This window comes from Camellia sinensis, chromosome 13, assembly GCF_055761805.1.
Source record: "Camellia sinensis isolate YWXY chromosome 13, ASM5576180v1, whole genome shotgun sequence".
Lineage (NCBI taxonomy): Eukaryota > Viridiplantae > Streptophyta > Magnoliopsida > Ericales > Theaceae > Camellia > Camellia sinensis.
Window position 1 is genome coordinate 111396818 of NC_138973.1, and position 15376 is coordinate 111412193.

Sequence of the window (15376 nt, forward strand, 5' to 3'; positions counted from 1 at the left end):
TAAAATAAATTATGGTTTATTATGTAATTTGCACGATAGTTGGCTTTCTATCTGTTACTTGTAGAAATATCTGTTTGGAATTCCACTTTAATATGTAAATTGAAAGCCTCATCGGCATCCGAAACCGGAATTGATTACATTAATATGTTATTTGAAATTTTTAGAATGCTATGGCGAATTTTATTACAAATTGATTCAGTTCAGTGGAAATCACATGTGATTAAATTGAACCTTGATGGAACTATTTTGGATTAATTGAATTTCGGTCTAACCTGAATAAATTAAGGTTACTTATGTGTGATTAAATAATGCAAGATTGGTGCCTAATCTAAACCTATTAGTGATCCAAGATGTGATTAAAGAGTAAGGTGTGCTAGGCCTTGGTGGTGTTGAATGTAGAGGATTAAATCCTTGTGGGTGTGTTGGAGTAGTGCATGTGTATGCACGTGTAGTGTATTCAAAGTGTGAGAGTGTGAGGTGTGTTTGTTCAGTTGAGTGTGAGAATGTTTGAAAAAATCAAGAAAATAGTTTGAAAATCTTTCATGCATGACGAGTTCAAATTTGCTAAATCCATGAGTTTTGAGCTAAATGTTTGAGAGTGATCATGTAATTGTGTTTTAGAAAGGCCTTCAAAGTGTTTCGATCAAGCTTTGCATGAGTATAGCCATTAAAATCACGTTTTGAAGCTCAAACCCTATTTTGAAAAACCCATAATTTTACAGTCCGCTCGAGCGAGGAAACCTACGCTCGAGCGGAGAATGCGAGCTCTCAGTATTTTTTTTTCCAGACATGAGCTCTTCGCTCAAGCGACCACTTGGACGCTCGAGCGAACCCTTTGCATGTTGTCGATACGCTCGAGCGTGGCAGTTGTAGCTCGAGCGTGGATTTCGACCAACCAGTACTTTTTCCAAGTTTGCAGGTCGCTCGAGCGTAGGAAGTCATGCTCGAGCGTCTCCTCTTATTTTGCATGTCCGCTCGAGCGAGGAGGTTTATGCTCGAGCGAGGACCTTATTTTCAAAAAAATTTACCAAGTGTTCCAAGCATGTTTTGGCATCCTCATTGCATCTTAGGCATTTCTAAGCCTTAATTAAGCCATATTAAGGAGGTTATGGATTAGAAACACACTAAGGAATGAATGTACTAAGTTAAGGGAAGGCAAGTAGGTGTGTTTTAAGCAAGGAGCTAAGAATTAACAAAGACCACGTAATGTAAGCTAAGCCATGTTTGCCAAGTACTTGTGTAATGATAAGATCTGTTGGTGTTATGTGCCTTTGTGTTTGTAGGTCAACGTCCGGGGATTGATTGACCGTTTGCAAGAACCACTGTGAGTAACGTTATCGTAAAGATACGTTTATATGAAATTATGTTCCAAATGAAATGTGATAAGCTATGATTTCTGAAATGATATCTGTTTACGTGAATGAACATCCCAAGTTTGAAATCTATTATGGCATCCATAGATAGTCCCAAGTCATGGGGGACAGCATGAAAATGCGGGTCCATGACATACAAGTAAATTACGAGATCTCGTTAGCCACTTCATTATGGTGATATGTATTTAATCGGTATTCGGAACCGATTACTCTAGTCGGAAGACGTTCTGTGATGTGTTCTATGGGATGTACCATTAGTATGTTATGATATGAGGATGATGATTATGCTATGATCTGTTTTCTGCTTATGATATGTTCGGATTTCGTTCACTAACCGCTTTACCTTAATGTTATTCACTAGGCTTTAGCTCACTGCTTGTATATATATATATATATATGTATAGGTGAGCATTCTAGAGTTCGAGCCTGAAGGCTTTTGTTTGGATCTGTGTTCCGTTGTCAGCCAACCATTGTGCCTCACGTAGAGGTTCCCGAAGCGTCCCGTATTTAAGTTCTGTGGGTTCTGTTTTTATAAGACTTGATTTGATGTCGTTGGCTGTACTTAAAATACTGTAATGTGTGTGGGTATAATGTATGAATAATTTTTGATTATGTATATCAAGTTTTAAATATTCTGTTCATATAAGTCAGCACAGCTCATTAGACAACTATATTTATGTATTTGCTTTCGCTAGCCCCCTTAATTTTGTTATTCTGTTCAGAGGCCTTCGGTAATCCAAGGATTACTGGCCGGTTACGATACTAAACCTATAGGGACGGGTTTGGGTCGTGACAGAGTGGTATCAAAGCACGAGTTATACCGCACGCACATGTCCATATGTAGTTGCTAAAGGTGTTACTTTTGCCAACGCTATGATATGTGTTTGCTGATAACAGTTTTTCCCAACTCAGTTTTCCAGACGAGTTGCCGATGAAGCTCTATCTGTCAGCAAAACTCTTTGCCGACGATTTTCTCCTTTTGGCAACAAATTTGCCAAAACTCCATTTTGTTGTAGTGAAATATCTAAGAGGAACTCTAGATTATTCACTTTGCTTTGGTGGTTTTTCTAATATGGTAGAAGGTTATGGCGATGCTAATTGGATAACAGATAACTTAGATGTTAAGTCTACTACTAGGTATATATTTATGTTAGGTGGAGCAGTAATATCTTGGGTTCTAAAAAACAAATCGTTATCTCTAGAAGTACAATAGAATCAAAACTTATAGCCTTAGATACTACGTGTACTGAAACTGAGTGGATTAAAAATTTACTCCTTAATATTTCACTTGTGAAAAATCTTATACTTGCTATTTCCATACATTGTGACAATAGAGCTGTAATAAATTTGTGAGACAAGCACATACTAATAAAAAGATGAGTATGCATATGCAAGTGAGGTATAAATCTATAAAAAGTTTGGTGAATAAAAATGTTGTATCTTTAAATTTTGTGAAATCTGAAAAGAATATTGCTGATTAGTTAACAAAAGATTTATCTAAGAGTGTAGTCTTAGATTTATCGAGCGGGATGGGTCTAAGCCCATAGGGAGTCAACTAAGGAAGTAACTCGACTTCTGTGATTGGAGATCCCTTGAAGGAAGTTCAACGGGTAGGAACAATCCTTATAGTGTGACTCGTATTCTAGCACTTTAAATAAGGAGACTTTATTAAATTTATTATTTATATTCTCCCGCTCATCCTTAAGATATTAGTGCTGATGTAAATGTGATGGTTAATGAAGAGTATTTACTCTAAATGAATCCGAGGCGGGCATACTCTCGCAAGATAGACATCCGTCACTTCTATCTTTGGAGGATTCACCTAAGTGAGAGCGTTGTGAAGCTGCGACTGTGGAAATAGGGCTATTTTCTAAAACTTTCATGAGAATTAAGATTGAGCACATGACTGCTAATAGTGCTAACCCGCGCCACAATTATGTATCATACCATATGTGTGACATATTGAATTCTGGTAAAAGGAATTTAGTTCAAGACCTAGTTCACTTAGATTGTTTCATAATGAACCTGTTAACATTAAGTGAGGTTCAAGTTTGAAAAACACCTACACCCATTGTATGGTTTTAAAGTTGTCCATATTATCTTTATTTTTTATTTATTTATTGACGATTTTACAAAGTTTTGAATCTTGTGGGGGATTGTTGGAGATTTCCTAAAAGTTTCAAAACTTTAATTATTTTTTATTTATTATTATATTTATTTATTTGTGTATTTCTTTTAATAGTCTTATTTATTTGAATTTTAAATACGTGTTTGGTTTCAAAAGCAATAGGTGTGTCTGTTCCTAACAAACATCATAGAGCCTTTTTATACATGACTCTTAACACTGGGAAAAAATATACAATGTTCTCTGTTTTCTCTCTCTCTCTCTCTCTCTCTCTCTCTCTCTCTCTCTTCTTTATTGTATTTTTATATTCCATATTTTTGGGCAATCGATACATTCTTAGCAAATTCTTCTGATGCAACTATGTATTGTGTCAGATCCTGTAAAGTTTTGGGTTATATCTTGGAGTCGTTTGTAATCGTTAAAACCTGCACAGAGTGAGCACATAATGGCTTTAGGACAACATCTTTGACGTGCCTCTCACAATCACACATGCTATTTTCTGAATCCTTTTCTTCATCTTCATCTTATTCTGTTATATACATGTATATATAGTTTTATTGAATTGTCAAAACTTATTTTCAGAATCTGCTTTGCTTTCAATTTTATTCTATAAAATTGATTTAAAATAATTATTGTTCAATTCCCCTAACAAAAGCTAGGTTAGGCTTAGAGTTTTGAGAGATCAGGGATGAGGACAAAAATGAAATTTTATCTTGGGATAAAATTTTAAAAACAAAAAACAAAAAACAAAGGATGAGGGATTCAACAAAGAAAGGTGAAGGCTAAAAGTAGTACTCTTTTCTTTTTTTATTTTCAAACATGTAAGTTAAAAATGTATTTTAATCAAGAATTTAAATGGAGATTTATGAAAAGTAAGATAGTGAAGAATAAAATATAAAATATAATTTTTTTTTTCTTTCTCAAAAGCAATCTAAGAGGTTTTTTTTTTTTTTTTTTGATTTTTGATAAGTTTTTATTCTTTATTGACATCTGTTTCAATTGATATTTGTTCCTCTATTTTTCACCTACTTTTAATGTAAATTTTTACTTTATTTATTTGTCATAAGATAAAATTATAAATTATAAAAAAAAGTTCTTGTTAACAAATGTTTTCCTCTATTTTTCATCTACTTTTAATGTAAATTTTTACTTTATTTATTTGTCATAAGATAAAATTATAAATTATAAAAAAAAGTTCTTGTTAACAAATGTTCACAAATCACAAGTAAAAGACAAAAAAGTGAAGATTTATGAAATATTTTTCATTATTTTCAACACTTTTATGAAATTTATAAAACTTTTACATTTTTTACATCTTTTTTTATTTATTTTTTTATTTTTTATATTTATAATTATTTTATATTATTATATTAATACCAATATTAACAAGAGCTCTAGGTCATTTGTTAGCATTTGCCATTAATAAAATTCAATAAAGATTAAAAGGTGTGTATGTGATTTTAATATCACAAAATGTCGTAATTAAATCACTTTCCATCATAATTAACGGGATCACAATGGATACCACTTAACGTATAATCAAATATTTCTTCGATTATAACTAAAATAATAATGAATCATAACCAAACAATACTTATGGTATAATAAAAAATCTCAGCTGTCAAATAACTAAAATAAGAATAACAATAAGTTATAATGAATACGACAATGAATATAATCAAACAACATAAAATCATTATTGAGAGATATGGTTTGATGGGAAGTGGGTTGACTTTTTTGGCTATTTCTGGGGCTAAAAAGTTTGTTTATGTCGGTTTTTTTATTTTATTTTATTTTAATTTTTGGGAGAAAAAATTGAAATGATTATGGTTTAGATGTGACATTTTCTCTTATTAGCTTTTGTACGGGAAAGAAATACGCCTTCTCGTATAATCCTGTTGACCAAGTCCACGCTCCTCCGTACGACGTCGCTTTATCACCTGAAAACACAAACGTGAGCTAGCCGGCAGGTGTGTGCCGGAAACCTCTCCGATGCCTAAGTCAGTAAACTTGACAAATAGACAAAAGCTCTATGTTTTCAGAAAGCAAAATTGTGTTGTGTTCTGTTACCTCCTCCAAGGTGATGTTTGTGAGCTTTTATAGGTTTCGAGTGGCACAATCCTAGTAGGACTCGTACTCCTCCATGCAGAGTCCTCCTAAGATTCATACTCCTGAAAGATAATGCTTATCCTTCAACACCCCCCTCATTGCTTAAACCAAGTGAGATGGTTTGTACCATGGCCGAACTACAATATGACCGAAATAATATTGGCTATGCCGAGCCACAGAAGAGGCCGTACTATCCTCAATTCGATGCTTGCTTTTACTCTTCCTTATCTCGGTTCTTTCCCATTCAACCCATAACACGGTTGGACCGAACTAACAAATTGCGACCGGCATAACTCCAAAACCGAGCTACCAAGTAGCAGTGTTTTGGCCGGTCTAGCCTCAATACGTCTCAACCGGACTATCACTGGGACCGACCTAACTCCAAGTTGCCCGGACCAAAGTAGCTTTATAATTCTTGGGCCGAAGTAACTTCATCTCCTCTTGGACCGGAGTAGCTTTACGTCTCCTTGTACCGAAGTAATTTTATCTTACCTGGGCCGAAGTAACTTTTACATTTCTATTGGGCCTTTCTATCCTGTCCTTCGTACTTTGGGCCATAAAGTCCATCTCATAGCTCGGCCCAATTTTTACCAAAAATTACCCTCTTAGCTTTTTAGCCTATTTTGTCTTTTTGTGACCAATTTAGCCAATAAGTAAATGAGGGCATAATACACTCACATTTTGGTACGTGTTCTAGAATTTTGAGTAAATTTTATTTTATCCTCTTGTGGTTTGGTCTATGTATGGATTACACCGTCTCATTTAGAAATAATCACATAGCCATCGTGTGTTTTGTGAATTGAAGTACACTATTAGGCCTGCTAATGTTATAGTGAAAAAGATTAAAACACCCTTGTATTTAAGTAGCCTAATTGCGTGAACAACGAATATGTTCACACAGATATTATAGTCATTTGTCTAGGAGACAAAATGCACTTTAGGCCCTTTTACTTTATTTCATGTTCGATTTATCTCTTTAAAATTTAAAAATAAGAATATAACATTTTTATGTCTGACATATATTTTATACTTACTATTAAATTAGACGGAATATTTAACGGTACATATTTTAGTTTATGAATCACAAAAGAATTATATGATTGCTTCTAAATGAAAGAAATCTACACATAACCAAAAGTACAAGAGGATAAAGTAAAATTTACCCTAGAATTTTTCAAGATTAAAAGTTAAAAATAAAAAATATACTAATATTTGATATCTTGAATTTAAATTTGTTCGAATCACCTGAATTTATATACGTGGGTTTATCGACCGTAACTATCACTTTATTGCCAGTCGATCACTCGAACAACCGGCCAAATAATCGAGAAGCTAAAACTCGGTACCATTCCACCAAACTCAAATTACATAGCATTGTGGAAAAAATATATATATAGGGGAGAAAAAAGAGTTAAAAAGTGGATACTAACGGTCCTTCCACAATCCGAGAGGAGAGCCGGGTGCTTTGTACCGACCAAAGGCCCAAAGTTCAAAGATGCTTCCGTCACTGTAAGAATCTCAACGGCTTTTGTTGGCTCCACCCACGTGTCATTCCATTACTGGCTGCCCCCACCCCAATTGTTTGACCAATATACACATATACATATACCCCACACATACACAGAGAAACAACAATTCACTCTTTTAAAGCTAAAACAATCTTCCACGTATAAACGATGATTCCGCCACCACCGGACTTCATGGAGTCCTTACCGGAATCTGACATCACCGCCGTTGATTTCAACGACACCGAGCTCACCTTAAGGTTGCCCGGCGGCGACGCTCCCCCTCCTCCAACATTCATCGGTCGGAGCGGTTATGTGAAACGTGGACACTTTGAGACCGTTGATCTAAACCTTGGGAGATCTGGTAGCTTGCCACGTGGAGAAGTTTTTGCCAACGATGATGATGAATCTGAGTCTCAGTCATCCAGCACCGGAAAATCACCTGCCGCTAATAAGTGAGGTTTATGTGTTTTTTTTAACTAAATTAATCATGTCTTCTTATAAGAGTATAAATTGGGTTAATTTCATTTACCACCCTTGTATATTTTTATCAAAATTTTATATCCACCTTCCACTTTTAAATATAGCACTAAATTTCCTACATGCCCTGTAAGATGAGAAAAGAAAAGAAAATTTATAATTCTGTACGGTTATCTTTGGATGATTAAAAAAGTAAAGCAACATATGTGATAATATGGATGCCAGTGAATTTTTTTTCTACCTTCTTATTTTAATGGCAATTTTGGTATTATAAAATAATACAACCAATCAATATTTTCACTAAATCAACCAACTTTTGATAAAAAATGAAATTTATAAAGTATGAGAGTTCTTTTTTTGATTTCTCATAGTTTCTTACCTCACTTATAAATCAAATATAAGAAATATTATCATTCTCATAAGATCACTCAATCCAAATGTAACATTCTTTATTGAGGTTGCAAGATCAAATAAAAAGTCAAATTGCAATATCATTATTACATTCATCTAACATTAATGAAGTTGATGAAAATTGACTTGAGTGTCACATGTGACATTCTTTTTAAAACACAATTAAAAGAAGATGAATCAAAAGTAAAATTTTCTTTTTATAATAAGATTGTAAGGAATTAAAATGGAATTTTAGTGAGACGGTAAAAATAATAATAAGTAAATCGGTTAAGTGTGGCTCATAAGCAATTTTCTGTCAACCTCGTTGACGTACATAAATGAAAATGTGGCATTGTAATTTGATTTTAAAATATAAACATTAATTATCAGAATAAGAAGCGAAAGGCTAAAATGAAATTTTCATAAAAAATGTAAAACGTAGTAAGTGTAATTACCTGATATAAATCTAAGGTACAATTTTTATAATATGTGTGAGAAATGTTATGTATACTTAAAAAACTATACTCAAAATTTATACACTACTCACATGAATATAGGGTCTAAACCCATATAAATAGTGTGCAAAATTTCAAGTAATTTCGTTAGGGTCCCTAGTATTTATACGTATTTTTGAGGGTTTTGTAGGGTACAAGCAATTGGGTGGCCACTGGTGAGGGGGTTTAGAAAGAAGGCTTTGGAGAGTTGTGCTACTACTACGTATGTGAAGGTGGTTGTAGATGGAGCTCCGTATCTACGGAAGGTAGACCTGGACGCATACGGTGGCTATCAAGACTTACTTGTGGAATTAAAGAAAATGTTCACTTGTTTTGCAAACACTGGTAAGTTTTTTGTTTGTTTGTTTGTTTTTTTTTTATACAATACAAACAAAATTTTATATACAATTCAAAATCATATAATTCATTGAGGTTCACTCATTTTCAATGAAAGTGAAATAATTTAAAATGATGCAATAATGATTATTATTTTATGAGATGTTTTAAGTTGAAATAAAATAATTCTACATCATTATTATAAGTTGAAATTTTGTATAAAAAGAACCATTACTTAGTTTCATTATTACTTAATCTCATAATTTACAAACGTCATCATTGCATTATTTCAAATCAGATTTTTGTACACAAATTTTATTATATTTTATAAGATTAATGCTATACGAACATAAAATTATACATAATTTCAAACTAGACTATTGTGATTAAATGTGGACTTATCATTTCCATTTTTATATAAATAACTCTTCAAAGATGACTTTTTATTATATAATTATGACTGTCTCACACGATTTTCTTTTTTGTATAATACATATGGTATTTGAGTTGGTTGGGTATTTGACATTTATACCCTAGGCCGTATTGAGGGTAATTTAGTCTAACAAAAAGTCTAAAGCAAATTGAGATATAATAATCACGAAGACTATCCAGCCTGAGGGTGGTGTTGTGATAATGTTCTTATACTTTGTATTGGTTATTCATTAATAAAGGTTTCTTTTGTTGATTAAAAAAAAAGTTTAAAATAAATCAAATCAAATCAAATCAAGTCTTAAGACTCATCAAATAGGGACGGCTATATGAATAATTTTTTGAGCAATGCTATAGACCATTAATTTACGATCACTAACCCCACCACTAGTGAGGTGGCAATTGAAAAAATAAAAAATAAAAAAAATCAAGGCACAAATACACTGTGGCAGTGGGTGTGACCCACTGCCACATCATTAGAGCCACCACTAATTAGTGGTCTAAGGCATTTTCCTAATTTTTTTTCATTCAATTTTATCTAAGGCCATATCGTTAGTCAAATTAAGGAGATTCATATATCTATTTACTATACTAGCTTACGTCAATTTAGGTTTACCCCTTTGTTTAACACTTCTATTTACCATCACTGTATCACATCTCTTCACTATTATCTCTGTTGGCCTACAATAACAAAAATTAGTGAATCAGACAAAATATAAATAAATTGATAAAATTTTAAAAAAATGAACTTCCCTAATTAACTTTTTAAAATTTTATCTATTATTGCCTATTTTATGTCTAATTTTTATATTTTTAGCATTTTATTTAACCTGTGAACAGATGGTGGTTCAGGTGGCGAGAGAAAGCTTTTGGATATGATGAGGGGAATTGAATATGTGCCGACGTCCGAAGACAAGGATGGTGATTGGATGTTAGTTGGGGATGTTCCTTTTAAGTAAGTTACCTAAATTAATCATCTTCAATAAATTTTAGATTTAAAAAAATAAATAAATAACAACAACAACAACCTTTTTCTCCTTTATTTTTTATAAATAATTTTTAGTACATCTAAAATTGTCGCACACGCACAATGCACGAGACTTCTTTTTACAATAGAGACGGAGAGATTTCTCTAGGCTGAAAAATAGAAAAATGACAACAAAAAAAAAAACTTGACCAACGAACTTTTGCTCATTCACATAATTTGCATAAAAATTGATATGATTTATTATTAACATGAAATGAGTTAGTTGTTTTCTGCAGAAATTGAAGTAATAGGAGCAGAAAATTCTTGCTTAATCCCATACATATCATAAAAATTTGAAAAAAAACCATTCTCAAACTCCAGATTCTTAACAACTACATGAGCACTACAAAAATCCACAACTTCCTTTTGTTTTAGCTTATCAACGTCTTGAGCTTCCTTAATAACTGTCACTTTTGATTGGAATTGATCAGGTAATGACCTCAGAATTTTTCCAACAACACTAGGTTTATAGATTTTTTCACCAAGAATGAAACAGGAATTCACAATGTCACTGAGTTTTGCATAAGACTCATCAAAAGTTTCATGCTCACGCATAAAAAGAATTTCAAAAGCGGAGATGAGACGTTGAGGTTTTGATCTTTTAACCAAAGTAGTACCCTGGTGAATCGTCTCAAGAATGTCCCAATCCACTTTTGCAACTTCACAAGTGCAAATACACTGGAACTCCTCCTTGGTGATGGAGCAAAAAAAGGAGTTGAGCGCTTTACTATTCTAACTCGCGTTTTTATGATCGTTTAATCATACTCTTGGAAATTGGCTAGCCAATTCTTCGATTGAGGGCCTTTGATACTGGGCAGAATGATACGATGTTGGCACTGGATATAGATTTAATTAAGGAACGTCGAGATAGGGCGCTTGTGAAAATGGCACGATACCAGCAACAACTTGCTAAATCATATAATCAACCAGTGCATCTACGCCGATATACTCCTAGGGAGTTTGTCCTAAAAAAGGTGTTGTTTGCTAGTAAAAACCCCGCCGATGGCAAACTTGACCCCAATTGGGCTAGTCTTTATTAGATAGATTCCATCAAAGGGGCAGGGGCATATCGCCTCTTAGATATGAACGGCAGGAAATTACCCTAGCCTTGGAATTTGACTCATCTTCGTAAATTTTATCATTGATGTACATTATTTTCTTACTTCAATGTATATTACTTTATGTATACCAAGTCAATCAATGATGCAAGAAGTTGTATTCATTCATTGGTGGTGTTTGGGAACCTTTTTGGCAGGCTATTTTAGCCTCAAATTGGAAAAAAACCTTTTAGCCTCAAATGATCCCGCCTAACCCATTGATTTATAAATAATAAAAAAAATAAAAATGGAAAAGCAACGGCTGTCAAGCAGCGGCTGTCCAACAGCACAGACACCTACACTGTCACCAACACAGCGTAGGCTTCAGATAGTTAAATGACGATTTTACCCCTATAGATCAATTTTGGAAAAAATAAGGTTAAGGGTAAATTTGTCATTTCAACCTTAAACATCATTTCAAACATATTTTTCAATACAACAATCAACTTAAAAATTTAACCCAACTTCCCAAATACAAAAACTAAAATAGCCTACTAAAATAGCAAAAAAGCCAAAAAACCTAAAAAAAAGCCACTTCCCAAACACCCACATTGTCTATTTAATATTGGTTATTTCCTTTTGATTGACCGTTAAGCATCAACAAAAACCTCCAAATTTGGAGCAATCTCTATGCTTGGCACAGAGCGCCATTAATAAAAGCTTCCGAATTCAGAGCAATCTTCGTGCTCGGCACAGAGCGCTATCAATAAAAGCCTCTGCATTCAGAGCAATCTTTGTGCTCAGCGTGGAGCGCCATCAATAAAAGCCTCCGAATTCAGAGCAATCTCCGTGCTCGGCACAGAGCGCCATCAATAAAAGCCTCCAAAGTCGGAGCAATCTCCGTGCTCAGCACAGAGTGTAATTCATAAAAATTCAAAGGAATGTTCAATTTAAAGGCACCACATTGTCTAGTTTATGAACATAACACGTATAAATATTCATTCAAAATGTAATTTTTGAATTTTACTAAGGAAACATTATGACAAATACAAATTACATTATGTTATTACAAATGCAAATACCTCTACACTAAGCTAGATTGGTGTTCTAATTCCTATAGCTCTACATCTACCAATTAAACCCAAGAATCAAACTAGAGTTATAACTATCGTTCAACTTTTATCAGGGTTTGTGCCTTTGTCCTCATCATCCATTTTCTCGGCATCGTATGCTTCGAATGTGTAACAATCCCGACCTGTGATTAGCCTTTAACCCTTAATTATGAATGCCTAATAAGTAATTAAGCTGAAATTTTGAGTTAATTGCATATGTTTTTGTGTTAATTGTGTCTTTATTTGTCCATGGTAGGAATATCTGTCTGTATTTTTTATTTCGGTATGCGAATTAAAGGCCTTATCGACATCCGATCACGAAATTGTCTAGGTTAATGTGCTATTTGGAATTTTTAGAATTTTATGATAAGTTTAATTGAAATTCGATTCGGAATCAAATAATTAGAATAAATAATCACGATTGATTATTCTTAACTCAACTTAATTAAGTGTAATTGATAAAGCCTATATAAGGCTAAATTGACTCTAGACCATTACATACACCTCCACTTCATCATCTTTTAAGTCCCAAAACGTAAGAGAGGAGTAGAAGGGAAGCTTGAGGATTGAATTCAACAAGAGTGGAAGGGAGAATTTAGAAGGAAAATTGGGAATTGGCCTCCTAGTTCAAAGAATTGGATATCTAGAGTATAATTGAACACTTAAGGTAAGAATTCAAGCCTTTAGTTTTGTAATAGAGACACTTAACACTTGAATTCAAGAGAATTAAGTTGATTAATACAAGAATTAAGTTTACATAGGAGAATTGGAAGTTAATACATGCATGCATGTACATATCTTGGAGTTTTTAAGTTATTTTAAGCAAATCTTCACACGCATGACCTTACCTTGGCTATGTTTTAAGAATTCAACATGTTTTTGTACCAAACATCTCAATTGATCATGTTTTAGACGATTGAAGCTCATATCATTACATGCATGTTATGTTTTCATAATTTCAAGTTTACTTTTGGAATAATTCACTTGCTTCTGGAGCTTGATTTTGCGAAATGACTTTCAAATCTTAGAGTTCTATGATTTTCTACTTGTTTTCTCAAGTTTTGGGCCCAAAGGATGTGTTTTGAAGCTTTGAATTTGAGATTTGGAGCTGGGAGTGCAATCTTAAAATTCCAGAATTTTCACCATTCGCACGAGCGTAGGAAGTTGCGCTCAAGCGAAGAATGCGAGCTCCCAGTACTTTTGCAGAGTTTGGGGGTTGGCTCGTTTGGGGGTTGGCTCAAGCGGCAGAACCTGCGCTTGAGCGACCACCCTTATTTTTTATCCTTCGCTCAAGCATAGGAAGTTGCGCTCGAACGTAAAATGAGAGTTCTCAAAAGTTTTGCAGAGTTTTGCAGATCGCTCGAGCGACCAAAGTTGTGCCCGAGCAAAGACCCTATTTTCAGCAAATTTGACTAAGTATGTCAAATTACATTTTGGCATCCTCATTGCATCTTAGGCATTCCTAAGCCCTAATTAAGACGTAATAATGAGGATAAGGATTAGAAACAAACCAAGATAGAAAAGTAATGAGTTAGGTGTTTTTCGAGCGTATGTTTCAATGTGTATCCACTATGTGTTTGTGTAGGTCAGGTGCCATAGATTATCTGATCCGACTGTTCTGATTATTCCACTACCGGAGCTATCTATGAGTAACAACTCTGTAAAGCTATGTTTGATTATAAGTTTTTCTGTCTGAAATGATAAGATATGTTTTTTGAAATACTATTTTATGAATTATGAATGAATGTCCATTTTTTCGAAATGTATTTGTGGCATCTTTAGTTTACATGGCCCTCGCCGGGGGGAAACAATACTGTAGTCACTATGTATATGGCCCTTGCCCAGAGGAAACAATACCGTGGCTTATGATCATATGGCCCTTGCCTGGGGGAAACAATACCGTGGTCTATGTTCACATGGCCCTTGCCTGGGGGATATAATACCATGGCTACTTGTTCGCAAGATACGGACCTTTATGGTTGTCGGTATCGAATATGCATGTAGGTCTCAAGACTAATTTGATATGATAGCTAATGGATGTACCACATATAACTGCTTATGACTTCTGGTTAAGTATGTGGATCTGAATTTGAGTCTGTTTCTGATATGAACTTTGATTTCTGAAACTGCTTGGACATCATTCATAAACCATTTATCCTGTTATTATTCGCTGGGCTCCACTTCATTTGTATTATTTATGTATGTAGGGGATCAGGTACGTGACCAGGCTCAGTGATGATTGCTTGAAGGATCTGTTTGGTCAGCCAACCACAACGCCTCCCGAGGAGGTTCCCGAGTCTAAGTGTGGTCATGTTTTGCAAACAAGTTTTAGTCTTGTTTCCTTCTGTTTGTATGAACAGTTTTTGTAACTCTGTATTTAGGGCTAAGTCCTTTTTGACTATCTTTATATTGGTAACGTAAGACCATTGGGTACATGATGACACAAATATGTATATAAGCTTTATATTTCCTGTCCATGTAAGTCTGCACAGCTCTATGGACATTATAATTGATATTTGCTTCTGTTAGCCCCTTAATATTGCTTAATTTGTTTAAAGGCCTTCGGTAATCCCAGTATTACTGGCCGGTTACGGTGCTAAAGCTATAGGGATGGGTTTGGTTCATGACAGAACGGCATTGTGTAGCTCTCATATAGCGACGAAGCAGAATCTATAGCTACCGCTTGAAGGGTTTTTGTCGATCCATGCTTGAAGCAACAATTTTCGCATCAACAAACGTCGTCGGCTAGTTTCTCCCTCGTGGATTGCACCTCTATCTTTCTTCTCTCAATGAAGCCCTTATTGTAAGCTAGGCTGTCAATGGCTTTTTTTAGGAAAAGACTGGTAGTATCTCGATCGGTTATTGCATGGTCCACAAGGCATTGTGTTTCGTTATTTTTTGACGTTGCCAAGTCAACTGCTCCTGCCACTTTGAGCTCCGCCGCTCTAGTTTTCTGAGC

General features: G+C 34.3%; 1 protein-coding gene across 1 annotated transcript; it reads left to right on the forward strand.

The window, feature by feature from the left end:
• Positions 1–7221: 7221 nt before the first annotated feature.
• Positions 7222–14892, forward strand: LOC145806378 (auxin-responsive protein IAA15-like). Its single transcript, XM_082903187.1, has 4 exons — positions 7222–7567; positions 8628–8821; positions 10082–10196; positions 14625–14892. Exons 1-4 carry the CDS (start codon positions 7284–7286, stop codon positions 14638–14640), a joined length of 609 nt encoding a protein of 202 aa, XP_082759313.1. The 5' UTR covers positions 7222–7283; the 3' UTR covers positions 14641–14892.
• The last annotated feature ends 484 nt before the right edge of the window (positions 14893–15376 follow it).